Below are 18,211 nucleotides of genomic sequence, written 5' to 3'. Positions count from 1 at the left end.
CTGTGCTTGAGTAGTTTTGTACTACTGTGCTTGAATAGTTTTGTACTTCTGAAGAAAACACTCAGACCAACTGTACTGCTTCAAAAGTCAATGTTAAGACTCCCACTTACAATTTAAAAGTCTTTAAGGTATGAACATCACACCTTTTAAAAGGAAATAGCATAAGCAATTAGTAATCTCTCTCTCCATGGGTTTTTGTAAAAATCTAAGATTATACACATAGGATGTGGGTTGTTGGTTTTTTTTTTGGTTTGGTTTTTTTTTTTTGAGGGGGAGTGCTGTTACAGAAAATCTGTGGTATTTGGGAAGGTCACAACACAAAGAACAGATGGTCTCCAGGCAAATAATAGCCATTTTAAATTTAAAATTAATATACAGTGAAAAAGGCAGATAACATATCAATAAGCAAAGTGTGACTATTATCAGAATAGCAAAATAATGAAAGCTAGCCAACTCTGGAACCTAGGAATTTTGTTAAAAAAAAAAAAACAACAAAAAACCACAGCCATATGTGAATGAATCTCTACATCCATTTCCCTGGGGTACTGCTTCTGCATCTTGGCACTACTGCAGTGCCTACCTTCTCTTCCCAGACCAGTTTTTAGAAAACAGAAAAGTAAGGCCAGTTGGTGTTACACCGTAATTAAAGATTCACCATCTCAAATTCGCTGCCTTTGAAGATTAAGAACTCCCCCCAGTTTTACCATCTCTTCTAACAGACCAGCTCCACCAGCATCAACAGGGTCTGTATCAGGGAGACAAACACCCTTCTGGCCAGGTACCACCTCTGCTCAAGGAAAGGTACTTTTAACAGTGTAAGCTGCCACTACACAATCAAACCTCTTGCCTCACAGGTTGGGTATAGAGAGGGAGTGGCACAGGCAGTGGAGTAGGAAATGAGGCCCGCAGATCAAAAAAGCAGCTGCTAAACCAGAACTCACTTAGGCCCCTTCAGTTTTGGAAGCTCTCACCTCTCTCATCCTGCTCTGAAGTACTAGAGTTACTGTATGTGCGTGCATAACAAGAGCTACACTGAGAACTCCTGAGAAGAACAAAATCTGTTCCCCAAAAAATTTTCTGCTTAGAATGAGGAAAAGTTCTGCCCACCAGCAAGTATCAGTTGAGATTCATCATTGTAGTGTTGTACTTGAATCCTCCTCTGTCTGGCTTTCTAAGAGAAAAACAGCTTTTCTGTACCTTTTAAAGCAGCAGCAGCTAGTCTCAAAAAACATATCTGATGCCTCCTGAGAACTACTGAGCATGTGGAGACCTTCCAACCTCAATCAGCATAGGACCAGGATGCACGGCTGGTAACACAAGAATGCAGGGACAGGCTGCTTCAAAGAATGCTCATCTCAAATACCCAAAACCATTACTGTATAGTACCCCCCAAAAAATCAAGCGTAGTAGTCATGATAAAACAAAGTTTAAATAATAAATAAAGCAATCACCAGAAACCACCTGGAACACATTGGAGGCCTTCAGCCTGCTTTTGCTGCTCAACCAAGAAAGGTCTAAGTATAAGATACAGAAGATCCATGTAATCCAATTTCAGTTGCAGGTGTTTCATCCCAAGAGGAGCACAAGCAAAGTTTTCCAAAACACTCAGATCACATCAGAATAGGAAAAGAAGTAGATGTCAACAAGAAAATAGGGCATTTTAAATAATAAAGCATCTAGGGTTGTCTTCACCTTAATAACTGAGCTTAAAAACAGAAAAACAAAACCAATGGTTTTATAAGCAGCCAAAATCTAGGCACACCATATAACAGAGTATCATCTTTACTAAAAATGTCTAGAGGGTAGGACACTTCCTTAACAACCTTAGTTTGGTCACTTCTGACTTAGAAATATTTACTTGGTAACAATCTGTCTCAGCCTCTTTTCAGGGGAGGCTTTTAAATTCTTAATCTGTGGCAGAAGACACTGCATTAAAAATGTAAATGAAGTTTATTCAGAAGAGTAAATGCGGTAACTAGTGTCCTTTCAGTGACTTTACAGTGACTCATTCTAGACTTTCAAAAAACACATCACTAACATCACACACCACTATTGATAAGAGTAAAAAAAGTTTCCTGTAATTTGAAAAGATGGAAACAATTTCTTTACTCAACAGTCAGTACTTGGAAAAGTTATTAAACAGAGGTCATAGAAAGGCTTCATTCTAATGAAATAGTGCTAAAAGTTTAAACTGTGGGGGAGAGAACTAACACAATCATGGATTTCCTTTACAGTTGTTCTCAAAGCAGCTTTGACACAGTTAGAGATAGGGTAAATGTGACAAAATTCTCTGAATCTGCCAGGAAGCACATCAGGAGGAAGTGATGTTACTCCCTTGTCCAGATCAACCTAATGAAGAGAAGAATGAATTCTTATAGTTTTTGCTTTAAGATTACACAGAGCTAAAACCAGTTTTCTGTATTACAAGTGTGCTCTGTACCTCCCCAACCCAAACCATGGGTAATTTTAAGAGGATGCTACACGTCACCAGTCTGAACAGAAATGGAGGGAGAGGGATTAAGCTGCAGAGCAGAGTCTGCAGCTGACCCAGCTCTGCTTCCACTGCCTGTCTACACTTTCACTGGCCTAGTGCTCCTTACCCTAGCGAGCTGGTTGACTCTAGCCTCTAACTGATTTAACCTTGTCTGAATTTCTCTAAAGCCTCTTCTTCTCTCATTTAGTGTGTCATTCCTTCAACTGCTGCAGGGAAAGGGTTTTGTTTGTTTGTTTAAAAAACAAAACACCACAAACCAAAACATCACCAAGGGACCAACAGGACTGTCCATATGCAATCAGAAGGAACACCTGCTATTAGGCCAGAAGCATAGTGAAGCTTGGGAGACTTCTCTTGGCAGCTTTAGGAAAGCGCACACAAGCTAAAAGCAATAGGATTTTAAAGGCTTATACTAAGAAGTTAAAAGCATTTGCTAGTTGCAGTTTGAAGCTATCACACCAGTTCAGCTGAAAACAAGAAAGACTAATTCCCTGAGGTTTTGCTGGTTGACTATAGACATAAAGGGAGACAATATCCATTCCTTAGTCCTGGCTCTCTATATCTTACAAAAGGATGGGACAAAAGGGGTCAGAGAGTGCATGTAGCTTAGCCCAAACAAGTCATTCACTTATAGGATGTGAACCGCCAACCTTTGTAAGAAAGTAGAATGTATCATATTGAAGAGAACAGCTTCTCCCCAGTGTGGAGGTACAAAATATAGCAGCCCAGCCATCCAAAATCTATGCTTCATTTGTTAATAATTTGCTCAAATGTCCTGCTCAAAGCCCAGAAGCCTGCTAAATACTTCCAAGTCATGTTTGCTTCCCAAAAGTTTTATAAGCTGAAATGGCAAGTGAGAGAAAAATAAGGAGAGGATAGAGGAGAAGACAAAGGCTGACAAAGGAAACCTTTGTTTATACCTAACTTCAGGGGTTTCCTTTGCCACTTCTGGAGTTTAGGTGAAGCAACGTAAGTTAAGCTTCAGTTACACTTCAATTTTCTGTTATTTTTGCTAAGGAATGACTCATATTTCTTTTGTTTACAAATATCCATCATGTGTTGGGGCTATTCTTTGCACTTCAGCATGCTTACACAATAGTTGAAAAGCTTGACCAAGATATATATAAAAAAAGTAACTTTAACATCATATTAAACTGACACCTTGCTGCAGACTTACACCTACTATTAAATGATAGAGTTCTGTATCTCCTCCTCCCTCTCTGTCATTCTTACGAACCAAAACTGAGTGACCCAGAAACTGTGATTTAAATCTAGCATTTGTATGTGTAACGTCAGATCAGTTCTTATGTGGGAGTAGTGATACTCTGTGTTACAAATTTAACACCAGTGTCTTGCACCTACACCTACATGAACATTTAAAAGAAAACTGCACAATGTAGGCTAAGCACTGCTATGGACCATGCGGACCTGACACCGAATCTCTAGAGCTTCTTAGAAAAGCACCATCCCCCTCAAAAAAAAAAAGGAAGGTTATGTGGTAAGTTAACTTCCTCCCTTCATCTTTATCAGCTTTGAAACAATATCACAAGCAGACCTGTTTGTGATGCTCCATGTTAAAAGCACAGTTACTTTGAGATTGACAGCTATGCTCCAAGGCTGGCTAAATGTATTTATGATATTAAATATCACATTTCAAGTCATTAAGGCAAGTGCAGATTAAAAGGCCCTCTGCTCCCCACATCAGGTCACAGCAATTCCAGTGACAAGCTGAATGGAAGAGAATGGGAGGCAGCTCTGTCTCCAACGAGGAAGAAGTTACCTACATTTTCAATTTCCTTAAAAAGCAGCTTTTGTTTCAGCTTTATCAGTTGCATGTTTTATAGTTTACCAGCTTTGGGAGTTAAGGCTTTCCAACTCCATTATTACTTTTTTTTGGTGCAGGTGTTTCAGAGGCCTTTGAGCATGAGTACCCAAAAAGGAAGTTTTGATCATAAGTTTCATATTTGCTGGCAAAACACACTGGTCAAAAATATCTATTTGCTTATAGAATCTTACCAAAAAAAAAAAATATGTCACAGCCCAATAAAAAGATTTCAAGTCACATCTAGAGTGTCAACAATAAGTAAATTGACATTAGAGGAACTTATTTCTACTAAATCATTTTGGGTTTAACTATCTTTATACAGTTAACACTCAAAACCTGTATTTCACAACTGAAGAAGTTGTGTTGCAGGCTAGCGTAAGTTTGAGATCAATAGTTCACCAAAAGCCTAACAGAGCAAAGTCATTAAATTAGAAACATGAACCGCAGCCGCAGAATGTCTTCACACTCCAGACTGGATACAAAGAAAGCATAGCCCCTCACTTGTTCAGAAAATCAAAGACCTTGCTAAAAGACTACAGATCAAGAAATCATTAATAGGTGATCATCTAACACCACCAAAAAGATCAGAACTTGAAATGCACTTGGGTAGGAAACAAAAAACAAGACCACCTAGAATATGAGAAAAACGGAAAAACATAACTAAAGATTGCATCATGCAAAGTAGCAATTGTGAAAAGGAAGGAGAGATGATGTGGATAAACAACCGAACATGAGACAGAGAAACAGGGCAAAAACAGGGACAGTGTAATCTTTGGATATATTAGCCGCGAAATAAGATTACGTTCCTGCACTTATTTACCTGTCTCATGGTAAGATATTATAAAAATCTGCATGCAATTCTGGTGCCCATAGCTTAAGCAGAAATATGGAAAGGGACTATAAAATGATTGAGCACTGATGACTTGCTCCGTCAAACAACATCAGACCAAGTCAGATTTAGTTACATTAAAAAACAAACGCAATTCTGACTGGGCAACAGCTATCAAAAAGAACAATTGATCATTATGGGATCCACTATTTCTTCATTTCATAAAATGATGAAGAGTAGAGTACTTTTTGGGATACCCGTATCAGTCAAACAATGGAAGCAGGATGGCATTTAAAGTCTGTGCTAACATGAAAATAACACAAAATAAGTACTGGCTCCTCACCAAAGTCACATTGCTTGAAGTAACCTTTAATTTTATTTTTTTTTTTAAAACACTAACGCATGAGCAGAAGATTGACCTCAACTCAGCTATTCTCTTGTTATCTTGCTAGATGATAAATGATTCATATGCAATGCTCACTGTACTTATCTAAGTATTTCTAATGTACTGATCACAACATTATCTAAGCATTACGTGATTAAAAGAAATGATTGCTTTATCTTTTAATAAATTCAGTGCCTGCTGCACTAGAGGAAAAGTATTCAAAGTGAAAATTCTTTATGCAAGCTCCATTAAATTTATTTGTACATTCTATAGATGAAGAGATGAAAAAGATGCAAGTACTTGAGAAGTCATAGGGAAAAGAAGGCTTTTACACAATACAGTAAAATCGTCACTTTGAAGGAAAGACTTCAGAAGGGAGACAGACACTAGCAATACCAGTTTAAAAAAAAGTAAACTACAGTGTAACTATCTTGTAACTTAGGAATAATAACCAAGAAAACCTTTGCAGATGGACGCAGCAAAATTCAGACAGGACAACAGTGTATGAGTATAGGAAGGACACGCTACAGTAAGACATCATGATTTCTCAAAGCCAAGAAAACAAAGAACAGTCATTGATGGTGTTCTCATCAAGGAAGCAGTGAGTTCACAGGACAGTGAGAGCTCCAGAAGGAACCAAAAGCATAAGGAACGACACAGAGGCCAAAGGATGCATCTTCAGATCCTACGATGACACGGTAACAGTAAATAACATTTCTGGTTTCAAGATTTACATAAAGGGAGTAAGAGTTTTACCACAAATCATCCAATACTGGTCATGGCCAAAGAGTAAGGACAGAAAAGAATGGCTGCTGTCATCAAAATGTATGCTTTTTTTTTGGACAGAGGATGTTTTCAAACTCATCTATTAATTGGTAAAAATTACCAGTTACAAGACAAAAAACAAATACAGAAATCGGAGTTTAAACGAGTGTTGCCTGCAGGATGGTGCTTGTAGAGAAGCAATTGTTAACAGCTCAGAAGTACACCCGTAAGATAGATTTAAGGCTTTGGCTTATAAAAGGAGGCACATTCAGCAATATAGCATTGTCCCACTTTGCAAAGCAGTGCCTTGTATTCACAGTAGGTTAATAGGGAAAGGAAGTGGAGGAAAAAACCCCACAAAGTACAAAAAGCAAATCAGTATCAAGTTACACATTGAATGCCATCACTTGTTACCTGGATTTCTAATTCAGCAATATGCTGTTGGAGTTCAGCCACAGCTGCAATGCGGTCTGCCTCACGGAGCCGTACTGCCATCACTTCTTCTTTACTCTGAAAGAAGTAACAGATTGAAGCTAACAAATACCAGTTTTGGTTGATTAAAGACTGTGCACAGCTTTTACCCCAAATCATGCAAGTAAAGAAAACTTAATACATTGCTGTGTGAAATATCATACCTATTGATAAGCATATTCTAAGGAACCCAAATTTAGTTTTAACCCATAGAATTGTGTTATCATCTAAATATCAATTCTAAACTATAATAATTTTCAAAATGTCTGTGTAGTTTTGAAAACATGCTGTTACCAATTTCCATGAAAATCATGGTGAAATCATGTCCAGAAAACAGCTGTCTTGTGTTCCAGAAACATTATATTTTAAATTAAGAAAAAGTATCAACATAACAAAAAAAACCAGCTCATGCTTCAACTTTTGACTTTCTATATAAACAGTAAAGCTGCATAAGAGTTAGTTATTTAATCATTCTTTTTGTCTAAGCAAATAAATTTTAAAAAAACAAGCACAAAAGCACAGATATTCTCAACCTTGTTTAAGTCCAGCTATCTTAGTTACAGTACACAATTAATATTTGCAAGACAGTTCAGAATAAACTTCTAATGCCTGTAACCTACAATCAGACTCCGCGTGTAAGTTTAACCTGTAAGTTTGCCTATAAGCGATAGACAATTTGAGTTCGGATGAGAGAGGAGGAAATTTCCTTATTTCTGTTTTATGAGGCAAATCCTCAAGACTTCAGAGCACAAACCAATTAAATATTATATTGTCAGCAGCTTGGCACAACCACAGAGAAAACAGTGATATATATTGAGTGAGCAATATTTTCAGCTGGAGGGCAAATAATTCTGGAGAAGAGACAGACTAGGCTCAGGTACACCTACTTGTACGGTAGATTGGTGTAACTCTGCAAACTGTAGTTACTGTAAGTCAGTCCCAGGATCTCAGTTATTTTAAATCTGTGCTTCAAACTGACAGTACTTAACCACCCTCGTTAGACAGTGTGGTTGAGACCGAGTTGAACATGCCAAAGCGTATCTATAGTAGCTACTTGAAAACATGCCGTTTGTTTGAAAAGAGATCCCTGTAATGAAGGTACATCTTCTACAGTATCCAGTTAACAGCATTTGTAATCACTGGAGCCCATTTCAGAGGAATCCATCATGTGCTAGCCAAAGTTTAGCCATTATTACTGAATTCGGTTGTACGATTGCTCGAATGAAGCCAAACCCACAAGTCCACAGGATTGCATGTATTTAACTGAAAGCTAAAGGACAGACTGGCTTGGTTTGACTTTGGTATCTGAGGTGAGTAAACAGTGTTGCTCTAGATGGCACTGATGCTTTATCTCCAAAACAATGCATGTTTACAATAATTACCACAAAAGTTGATATGGTAGGAAAGACAAGACTGGGGCAGGGGCACAAATCTTCTGTTGTAAATTCTTTAGCAAAATGGATTAGAAAGATCAGTGCTGTGTTTCAAGAAACAATTTGAAATTAAGTCCTTGCTGTAGAAGCAGTAGTCAGATAAAGAGGGAAAAACATAACGGTACACACCAGTGACACAAAACAGGTGGTATGAGATGCAACTTGCTACAAAAATTTTAATTTCTGCTTATATATTTTAAGCTATCCTTGAAGAAAAATACAAGCTCCAGAAATAACATACCAGTTCTTTCTGTAAAGAAAAAAAACAATTGAGGAGTTGAAAATCCAAATCTCTCTTTTTTTTTAAATACACCTCTTTCAAGTAGAAATATTGCTACCTGGCCACATTGTAGTGACAGAAATAAAACTAGAGCATGATTTCAGATGACTTGTAACAATAGGAAGAAATAGGAAGAGAAATGAAACACCAGTTTCTAATGGAATTGAAAACAAGTTGCTAGATTTAAGGAGATGCAAGGTAGAACTTTTTAAGATATTTAGAGCTACAAGAATTTAGCAGTTGTCTGTATTGCTCCATGACATTACCTGAAAGATTACTGAAGCTTTCTTCATCAGTTTTGAATACAAAGTTGTCGTATAAGCAACATATTAAATAGCTTTATTTCAGGTATTTACACTGCAATACTGCCTCTTCAATTCAACCTACCTGCTATTACCTGTATTGCAAGCCAAATCTAAATTGGTAGCAACACTGTTTAGTAGAGTTACAGATACTGAACTGACTTCTAGAAGGGCTGTAGGTGTGACAAGTCTGCTCTTATTGCCGGAGGCTAGCCCTTCACACCTGTAGCATATGCCTTACATAGTAGTCATAGGATATGCTGGTTTCTTATAAACCTAGTTAGCATAAACAAAGCCAGTAACATTGCAAGGTTTTGGCTTTACAAGCATAACAGTGTTTCTCTTCCTACTTTAAACTTCAGCTTTTATTTTTTTTTTAAATTCACTTTAAAATTAACATCTCATTTTCCTCAAGCAGTGAAATAACCTTAAACAAACCCAGGCAGGAGTTTTCTTGCATTTATTGGGATATAGAAGTGGGGATACAGGAACTTAAGATAGTCTCTTCTATAACAAGAAAAAAGTGAAAGCACTGGGCACGAATATTCGATTAAGCTAAAAATCCTGCTTCCAGTAGTTTGAACGTGAAGAGCAAGGGACAGGAAACAGAATGACAAACCTTACAAATCAACTGTCAAAGGACAATGGCTTTTTATATCTCTATATTTATATCTATATATTTATATCTTTATATTTTTCACTTAACTCTATATTATCATATAGTTAAGAGTTTGAGAAGTTTTTTGTGAGTTTGAAACAGCAATAGGAAGTTCAATACCTAAGTTATGTCCCATTTAAGGAGCAGGAGAACACTTAAACTTGTGTGTATTATTTAACACGGCTTAATTTTTTTGATGACATGACATTTTTATTAAATCTGTAAAACATTGTTGAATTTTTTCTACAGATTATTAGACAATAAAGTCGCAATGAAAGTACATGACAAATGTCAGAGGCAGAGGGAAGAGGAAATATGAAAGAAAACAACACTGAAGAAAAGTAGTTTCCAACAAGTTACATGTGAGCATCTTTCAATACAGCTAGCAAAAACCCTTGTGTATTTGAACTTTACAGGAGTCTATATGGTATTATACTAAGCCTCATCCCAAGAAGTCACAGTCTAGCTCACAGTTAAACAGAACTTCAGGTAATGTATATTCATCTAATAGGTAATATTTCATTTTATATCATAAACATCAACTTGGAAAACACACTGCAATGTAAACTGTAGTCTTTTTCCTGTCAGTGACTGCAAAACAAGTTTCAGGATTTAATGTTACTGGATGTCAGTACCACTATTTGACTGGCTATTGACCACTGCTACCTTTATCTCTAAAAGATATGACTGGTGCTCTGTCTACTACTATCACACTTTTCTCTAACCCATGTTAGAACATAACATTCCAAGATAATTATCCGAGTGAGAATAGTCATGTATATTAACTCACTAGGCAGGTTAAAGACATATTGCTCTTCTTACAGTCAACATAAAAACTTCAGAATATTGACTATGCCCTCTCAATCTCTTAAGGATTAATGAGGAGCTTCAGTATCAAAACCCAATCAAACGCGTTATGGGTTATAGGAAAAGTCATGTCATTGAGATAGTGAATATTAAAAAAAAAAAAAAATCAGTAATAATAATCTCAGCATGTAAGAAATAGCACTTAGGAAACCAGTGATTATGGTAAAGAAAAACCAGTCAGTAGAAGCCAGTTATTCTAGTTAAGATTCAGTGCCTTGTCTCCTAAAAGTTTATGATGGGAGTTTGACGAGTCAGTGTCTTCACCGCACTTTAGATTCAGGTTCCACTGGAAACAAATGGAACTGGCAAGGCAGCACGAAAAATTAAAACCTAAAAAACCCTGAAATACCTGGAGTGCATCTCGGATATTTACTGTTCTTAAATTTCTTCAAAATGAACCTGAACAACAACAAATGCCAGCTTCATTTTGCTGAAAGAATTGTAACTAAGGCAAAACTAGCAAGAAACTGCCAATTACGAATTACACACTATGGCTTTGAGTAATGAACACAAGATCAGAGTTTACAACACAACTAAATTTCCTAGATTTATGCATTACCTTGGAGAAGCTACTAGAAGAAATGAAAATCTGTAAAACCTCATAAGTGTGACATTATAGCAAAACAATGCATGTTAATAAGGATGTCATTTCATCTGCAGGCTAAGTGACAGCGACAAAGCACTCAAACTACATTCTTGATTCACATTGTCCACAGAAGCCTTTGATGGAATTGCAGCTAACGCAGCCTGGGGTACGTATGGTGTTATGAGCAACGCACATGTATACTGGATAAAACTGAAAAACAAACACTCAACCAAAACAGTGTTCTGCATGAATGAGAACAGAAACAAATAGTGCACATAAAAGAGGTTTGGTTACATTAAGGGCAAAACTAAGATGTGATCATAAACAACAAATTACATAACGACACCTGCTCTCAAGTGGCAAATTCACAGCCACAGTTTAAGAAATGGCAGTCTGATTATTCATCTCAGCACTATTTTTAACATAGTAGTAAGCTAGCTATCTAGAAATTACTGACTGTTCAGCTCTACCTGATTTTATTAAAAAAAAAAAAAATCATACACCTTTTGGAAATAAGATTCAAGTAAAAAGTTATTTTCATGTCTCTAGCAAATAATGTCTTAACTATAGTGATTTGTTAACTAATATTGCCCTTTTTTGAGGTAAATATCAGTAGCAATTTCAGGAAAGTTTTCATCCAAGTTAGGAGAAAAAAGCTTGAAAGACTTAATCTTTATTTCTTGTGCACACATAATATGGACAAGTTATGATGACATAAGTTAGTAGTAATTGGTTATGGAGTTAGTTACAAAATTAACTAATTAAATCTGAGATTCAAACATTAGATTGGGCTCTCTTTTGTGCATTGACAGTAACAAAACCTTTGGTTTTTTGCCCAGTGCTTTTGGGCTGTACTCTTAAAATCTGGTTACCATTAGGCAATGACGACTGTAACACTCCCTTCTGTACACCCCTCCGTTCAAATACTACTTTTACTCCCCTTTTTTTGCACCTAAATTAATTCTGCAGTAAATAGTCAGCGTTGAAGTAATGAACTGTCACTAAAGCAGAGTACACAGCAATCAGAGTCTGTTGTGTAAGAATGCCTTTTTATATATTATACACAGACACTTTTCTGAGTAGAACCACAATTTAAAGTAGGAGTTTTATCTTTGTGGGACCACAAAGAAGCAGCTCTGTCAAAACCTCAAGTGATTTTGTGAGATGGTGAATTCAAGATGATACTGTCAAATCAGTAGAAGAAAGTTTTGGTTTTGTGATTTCTATTTCTCAGTTAAGACGCAATTCTATCCATACATTAGCACACAAATAGTCTATTCACGATGTTATTTACCTTGCATTCAATCTCTGCTTGTCTACGTTTTGCTTCGTTCAACTGAGCAAGTAGTCCTTTGTTCTGTGCAGAAAGATACTGTACCTTCCCCTGTAGGTTAGTAACCTCTTGCTCTGCCCTTCGTAAATGGTTACTATTGATCTGATTCTGAAATTTGTGACAAAAAAAGGAAAGAAAATTCATGTTAAGGAAAGATCTCCGGTATTAATTTAACTCCCTGAAGTCTGACAAGAAAGATCATTTACTATAAAAAAAAAACCAAAAACAAAGCCAAAAACTTTTGATGAAAAAAGCATTCAGAATTTTCTAAGTGTAATCAGAAAAGTTTGCATGATACCTGGTTTATGACCAGGATATTCAAATTGATCTTAAACAACAGATGACTCATTGCGAGAGCAGGATTGCAAAGCTCCCGTACATCTGTTTTTCCTGATCTCTTGCTTAGGTAAGTCAAAGATTCTTGTGAACTTGTATCCCAACTACAGCAACGAGCTAACGCATCCAAGAAGCACCAGGTACGTCAGAAATACTGTGCGCACATTTCTCTGTCCAGTGAGCTCCTGAAAGTAACATGGCACTTAATTAAGATCAGTGCTTTAGTACTAGTCACACTGTTTTTACATGAGGCTGTGCGTAGACCAGTACACAAGAACCAGTGCATTTCTGTCAAATGATAGCTGAACAGCATAAGCATACACAAAAACTCGATGCATAACCCTGAAGTGAGAAGTACCCGAAAGTCTTGAGATTTTAATGCGTGTAAGCCAGACAGCAGGATACCTATGCCCCCTACTGACTAAAATAAATACACAACTGGGGGAAAAAATGCAAAGCAAAAGCACACGTTAACTGTATGAAACAGCATTAACACTATAATGAAAATTTTAATAGTTAAGACAAGAGGAAACTTTTATTCAGTCGGCATAGAAAAAGTGGTGCCTCTGTCAGAAATAAGCCACCACGTGCCTTGCAGTTAGCTAATCTCTCTTCAGTAGCACATCCTTACGTGCTATCCTGGTTTCTAGGATTGCTGGAGCTTGTCAAGTGAAGTTTTTACGTGTATTTATTTAGCCTTTTGGATACATAGGTCTCCATCAAGTAACAGTTCCATTTACCAGGTGATTCATGGGAAGATTTCTCAAAAGCCTGTTAGAAATCCTTCTCAATCAACAGCAAATTGTGCATATTGAGTTAAGACTTCACAAATATAGTACAAACTCACCAACTTTAGTGTACTTTAATTTCAGATTTGTTTGCTTAAAAACAGCTTATTCCCTAGTTACACAAGAAAAAGATCTCTGAGGCCAAGTTATTTTTGTCTTTTCTGCACAAATCTCAGCAGCAGTGAATCATGCTTTTCTTTTCTGGCACATGAAAGGTAAAGCTTCTTCTAAAAAAAGAACCTGACAAGATGCAGCTGTTTTGCCAAGAGTCCACAGTTTAGTAACCAGATTCATGACCTCAGTGGATAATCTAGTACAGACAATTTCACCAGAAAAAAGAAGAAACACTGCCCTTTAAAGAACTGGGATTACTATTATCAGAATCATCAATTAGGTTTGTGAAATTTAAAACACCGTAAAAGTACCTTTGCTGTTACACCAGTTATAATTTAATGAATTAAGATTCACACACAGTCACAGAGTATACCAATTAGTCCAAATGAGAAATGCAGAAAGCTTAGTCCTGGAAAAGACTAAAGAACAGACATTAGAGTTGTACTGTAGGCACTAGATTCTCCCTCCTAGTCTAACAGCATTTAAAAAAAAAAAAAAACACAAACGGATTTTAGAACTAAGTCACGCCTGTAGATGGTAAAAGGTCATCACTGGGTATCTACCATTTGACACCAATTTGCCAGCATTCAGCTCAGTTCACACGTGCTGGTGTTCAATAACATACCTGTGTTTCCATCTCCATCATTCTTTGTTTGGTCTCTTTCAGTTCAGCCTGGGTTTCTGCTTCTCTCAATCGCGCTGTCATCAGCTCATCCTGTAGCTCATTCACTGTGTTTTTTCTGGGAGGATCTTTCCATCTTCCAGTGGTACGAGCTAGGTGACGCTAAAAAAATTGCATGCCATTGCCGATAATGCTTGATCTTTCCTGGTGTTCCCTTTTTTAAGGTCTCAGTTACATGGGGACAAGTTGCTATAGTGCTCCTGTTTGTCCCAAAAACTAGAAACCCATGTCCCTAGTTTTAAGAACAGACAATTAAAAAGCTAAAGACAGTCATTCCCAACTACAGTAAGTCAGTGAATTGCAAGTATATCCTGAGACTTTTGCCTGCTTCTAGCCCCCGTTAACATTCAGTAAAATGGCAGTACTGATCAGGTACTTCCTTCCTACCAGAACGGTTAGCTGGCAGTACAGGCTCTCTGCCATCTGTAACAACTAGGGACCGATTTCTAACACACTTCTGAAGTAAAGTTTCTAGAAGCAGCTACATTTAAAGATTTTTCTCACCTCAGAGGCTTGATCCACAAACACGAGTTTCTACATGGTCTCTACATGTCAAAATTTCAGTCTTTTGCTTTTATTGTCATTCAATGAAAATAAAAATTGTTAAAAGCGTATTGCTAGCCATACCTGCCAGTGTTCCTCCAAATCTTTGACTTGCTGCCTTAGTTCTTTGAGACCCATCAGAGCTTCTGCTTCTCTTAATTTGACTGCAATCAGTTCTTCTTGTAGTCTAGCAACATTTTCCTCATCAGGGAGAGAGCTGTTCCTCTGCAACAAGGACCATCCTCTTAAATATGTATTTGAATAAAATTGTGCTTAGCGAGACCCACTCCAAGAATATAGACATGGAATGATGACTCTTACTACTAACCAAACTTTTTAATTTACACATCCCTTGCAAAATAAAAACCCTCCAAGATCTAAGTTTCTGGATATAGCAACTGTAAGTATCTTCCAACTGCCAGCTACAGAAAAAAATTGACAAGGCAGTTTTAGGTATTCTGACTTCCAAATTTCCCCAGATGGTATCCCTAACAAAGCACTATTTACACTATTTTTCACACATCGTCAAAAATACAGAGAGAAATCTGAAAGATTTTGAGCTAGCTGATAGAAGTAAAGCAAATGAGGAACTGAAACTACACCCTTAGAGCTGCAACTTTTATTTAGACCTACAGGAAAAATATTAAATGGAAATTTATCTGTTGGGAAGTAGGCCATCTGCTTTTGAAAAGGAGAAAAGATACGTTGGCAAAGAAACCATCCATTAATATTTATAAACAACAACCAGTCAAGAAAAGGTCTTATAGATGAAAGTGCATGGAAGTTTACAAAAACACATGAGGAAAAAGTAGAAAGACAAACAGAACACAGGAAAACACATGGTAGGAGTGACCTGAGGAAAGGAAAACAGTGACAGAAATATAACAGTGGAAGTCTGGGAAAGAAACAGAAGAAAAAGGACACAGTCTGCCTAACTACAGTATCCCTACATCAACTCAATGGACACCAAATACTCAAAGTTGAACAGTGTTTCATCACTTTCTGCTGTATTTTCAGCAGTAATTTTCAGCAAAGCCAAGTATTTTTGTAGGTACGCAATAATGTGGCAATTGCCAGGTTTTCCCAAGAGTTGAAAGTACATTATTAACAGACCACAGCACAACAGCCGTTTATTAGCATCTCTGTGTTTCAAATCGCGGGCTCCACGTATTGGCAAATATAGGAAGTGATGGGGTGTGTTTCTGAATGTTCACATTGCTGTCAATATAGCCATGCCGGCCTTGGGTTACAGAGCAGTGCTCCCAGATTGCACTAACAGGCATGGAGAGCTGTATTTGTAGGTGACTGAGGGAGTTAACCTCAGTCACTTTCTCATGTGCTCGAGTTCATTATGGACAGACTGAAGTACTACTCTACATCTGAGTTTGTCTGGTACACTGGAATTTCCCCCACTGCTCCAGTTTTTCTTCACGTTGAAGTTTTCAGTGTATGCCATCTTCATGCTGATGAATGTTAAGTAAACAAGTAGTCCCTTTTTGAATTTTGAGAAATACCTGAGATCCTAAATCCTTACCAATGTTCACTACAGTAAGAGCTACCACACCGCTAGCCTGCCAGACACCCATAAAAAAAGTAAAATCTTGACTCCAGTGGGTTAATATAATTAGCTAGTAAGTTCTGGCCACATCCCTGAGTATACAACTCTTTGAAGTTTCCATGAGGAAACACTTTCCAAAGGCAATACACCAGGATCTGAAGAGCGTGCTTTATTTTAGGTCTATTAGTGGGTTTTTTGCTTTCCCGTTTTTCTATTGTATTTTGCAGTCAGGTTTTTCTTCACAGGAAGGTAAATGTTTGACGCTTGGTTTGAGTGCAGCTCAAACTCTGGCATCAGTAAGTTACAAGCTGGGACGGCACCCAAAAAGCAGTAGAGATTTTGATAGTAAACAGTGGAGATAATTCTTTCCCTGCCCATAATGGGACAAAGCAGTATTTAGTTCCACATCACCTCAATGCTCACCCTAAGCCTACTGCCCTTGTTGCAGGATGTAATTTGGAAACAATTGATGTTTACTGTAAAGACTCCACCAGAATCAGAGTTTTCCATTGCAGTGGGCTTCAGGAACAGGAGAAAAGTGATCTGTTCTTCACAAGCCTTTCCCAGGGCAAACAGATATTAGGGGTTTTGCTGTATTAAGCTTCAGGTTTGAAAAGCATCTTGCTATCATGAAAACATAGGAGAGAAGATTCCAGAGCACAGTTATGCAAAGAGTTACAGGGACCTGCATTCTGGTTTTAGTGCTATTTTATAGAGGAGGTCCTGGTTTGATTTACCTTTTCCATCTCTAGAACTTTATCTTGCATCTCCTTCAGGGCACAATGGGATTCTGCTTCACTCAGCCTGGCTTGGACCAGCTCTTTTTCCAGCTGTAGCACAAAGTCTTCACTGTATCGTGAACTGCATTTATGCTACAAAGTTTGCAGAAATATATTTAGTACGAAGCAAAGGTGGTTTGAAAGGGGTTTCATATGCCAGATTTAGAGTGAAAAGTACATTCAAATGCTTAACATTAGGATTAACAGAAGCGCTTACCTTATACAAATCTACTAATGTGTCCCTCCAGACTGCCAACAGTATGAAGCCTCTCAAACAACTGCACCTCCACACACAGCCAAATGTGCAAGACCAAACCGAGACCCCTATTAGTACCAATGAGCAATAGCTCACATTTTTATCTCATTGTTACCCAAATTGAAAAATTCTCAGAGGATCAAAGGGTCTGTAATTATTTTGTGATATGCCAAAAAAGATGCTTAGGAAAGACTAGCGGATTACAGGGTTAATACAAGTATCTTTCTTGATCCCTGCTCACTTAAACTCTGATTCAACAGAAGCCATCCATAATCTTGGGTTTAAAATACAGCCACGTATGTTTGAATGCACAATGACTTTGGTTTGCCCCTTTCTTCCACTCCAACCCTTGGCTCTCATTTACTCACGCTATACATATTACTTCTGAGATTCATTTCTAGGGCAAGCCGTGGGGATTTATGACAAAAACCCAAGCACAAATAGCAGTATAGCCCCTTCTAGACAGACAGCGTAGGCCCAAGCTACAAAGAAATTTCGTTCTTCCCATACAGGACTTACTCCAAGACTATCCCCAGCCAGCTCTGCACACCCAAACACATTCCCTCGGTAATAAAACAACAGTTCAGAAATTAAGGCCACCATTTCCAAACTTCAGGGGGAAGGGAAAAAACCCAAATTCTGCTCAAGTTAATGAATTAACTTATTTCTTCACTGTCAATTAGCCGGAATTAAAAGTGAGATCTATCCTTTCACTTGCTAAAGCACAATTTCATGAAACTGCATCTTTCAGATACATCCAACTGGAGTCCTACTAAGCATTTGTATTCAAAAGTCCCACTTAGCTTTTTCCTCCAGTCAATAGTTACAGAAATACATTTTATTTCCTTCTTGGGTCACTTTAAAATGACTTGAGATTCATCACATTTTCAGACTTGCTTGACTGGTGATGCCATCCTAAATTAGTAT

General features: G+C 37.5%; 1 protein-coding gene across 5 annotated transcripts in view; it reads right to left on the bottom strand.

The window, feature by feature from the left end:
* EVI5 (ecotropic viral integration site 5) overlaps positions 1-18,211 on the bottom strand; it is an 83,356-nt gene that overhangs the window by 27,685 nt on the left and 37,460 nt on the right. For all 5 annotated transcript variants that reach the window (XM_009640613.2, XM_035896089.1, XM_035896090.1 and 2 more), the window contains 5 exons: positions 16,987-17,121; positions 14,776-14,916; positions 14,092-14,250; positions 12,190-12,336; positions 6,713-6,808 (listed from right to left, as the gene is read on the bottom strand). In XM_009640613.2, coding sequence (XP_009638908.1) covers positions 6,713-6,808; positions 12,190-12,336; positions 14,092-14,250; positions 14,776-14,916; positions 16,987-17,121 — 678 coding nt within the window. The remainder of the gene's footprint in view (positions 1-6,712; positions 6,809-12,189; positions 12,337-14,091; positions 14,251-14,775; positions 14,917-16,986; positions 17,122-18,211) is intronic.

This window comes from Egretta garzetta, unplaced genomic scaffold, assembly GCF_000687185.1.
Source record: "Egretta garzetta isolate BGI_Z169 unplaced genomic scaffold, ASM68718v1 scaffold706, whole genome shotgun sequence".
Classification (NCBI taxonomy): domain Eukaryota; kingdom Metazoa; phylum Chordata; class Aves; order Pelecaniformes; family Ardeidae; genus Egretta; species Egretta garzetta.
The sequence above is the reverse complement of the archived record's forward strand: the minus strand, read 5'-3'. Positions and strand labels throughout refer to the sequence as shown.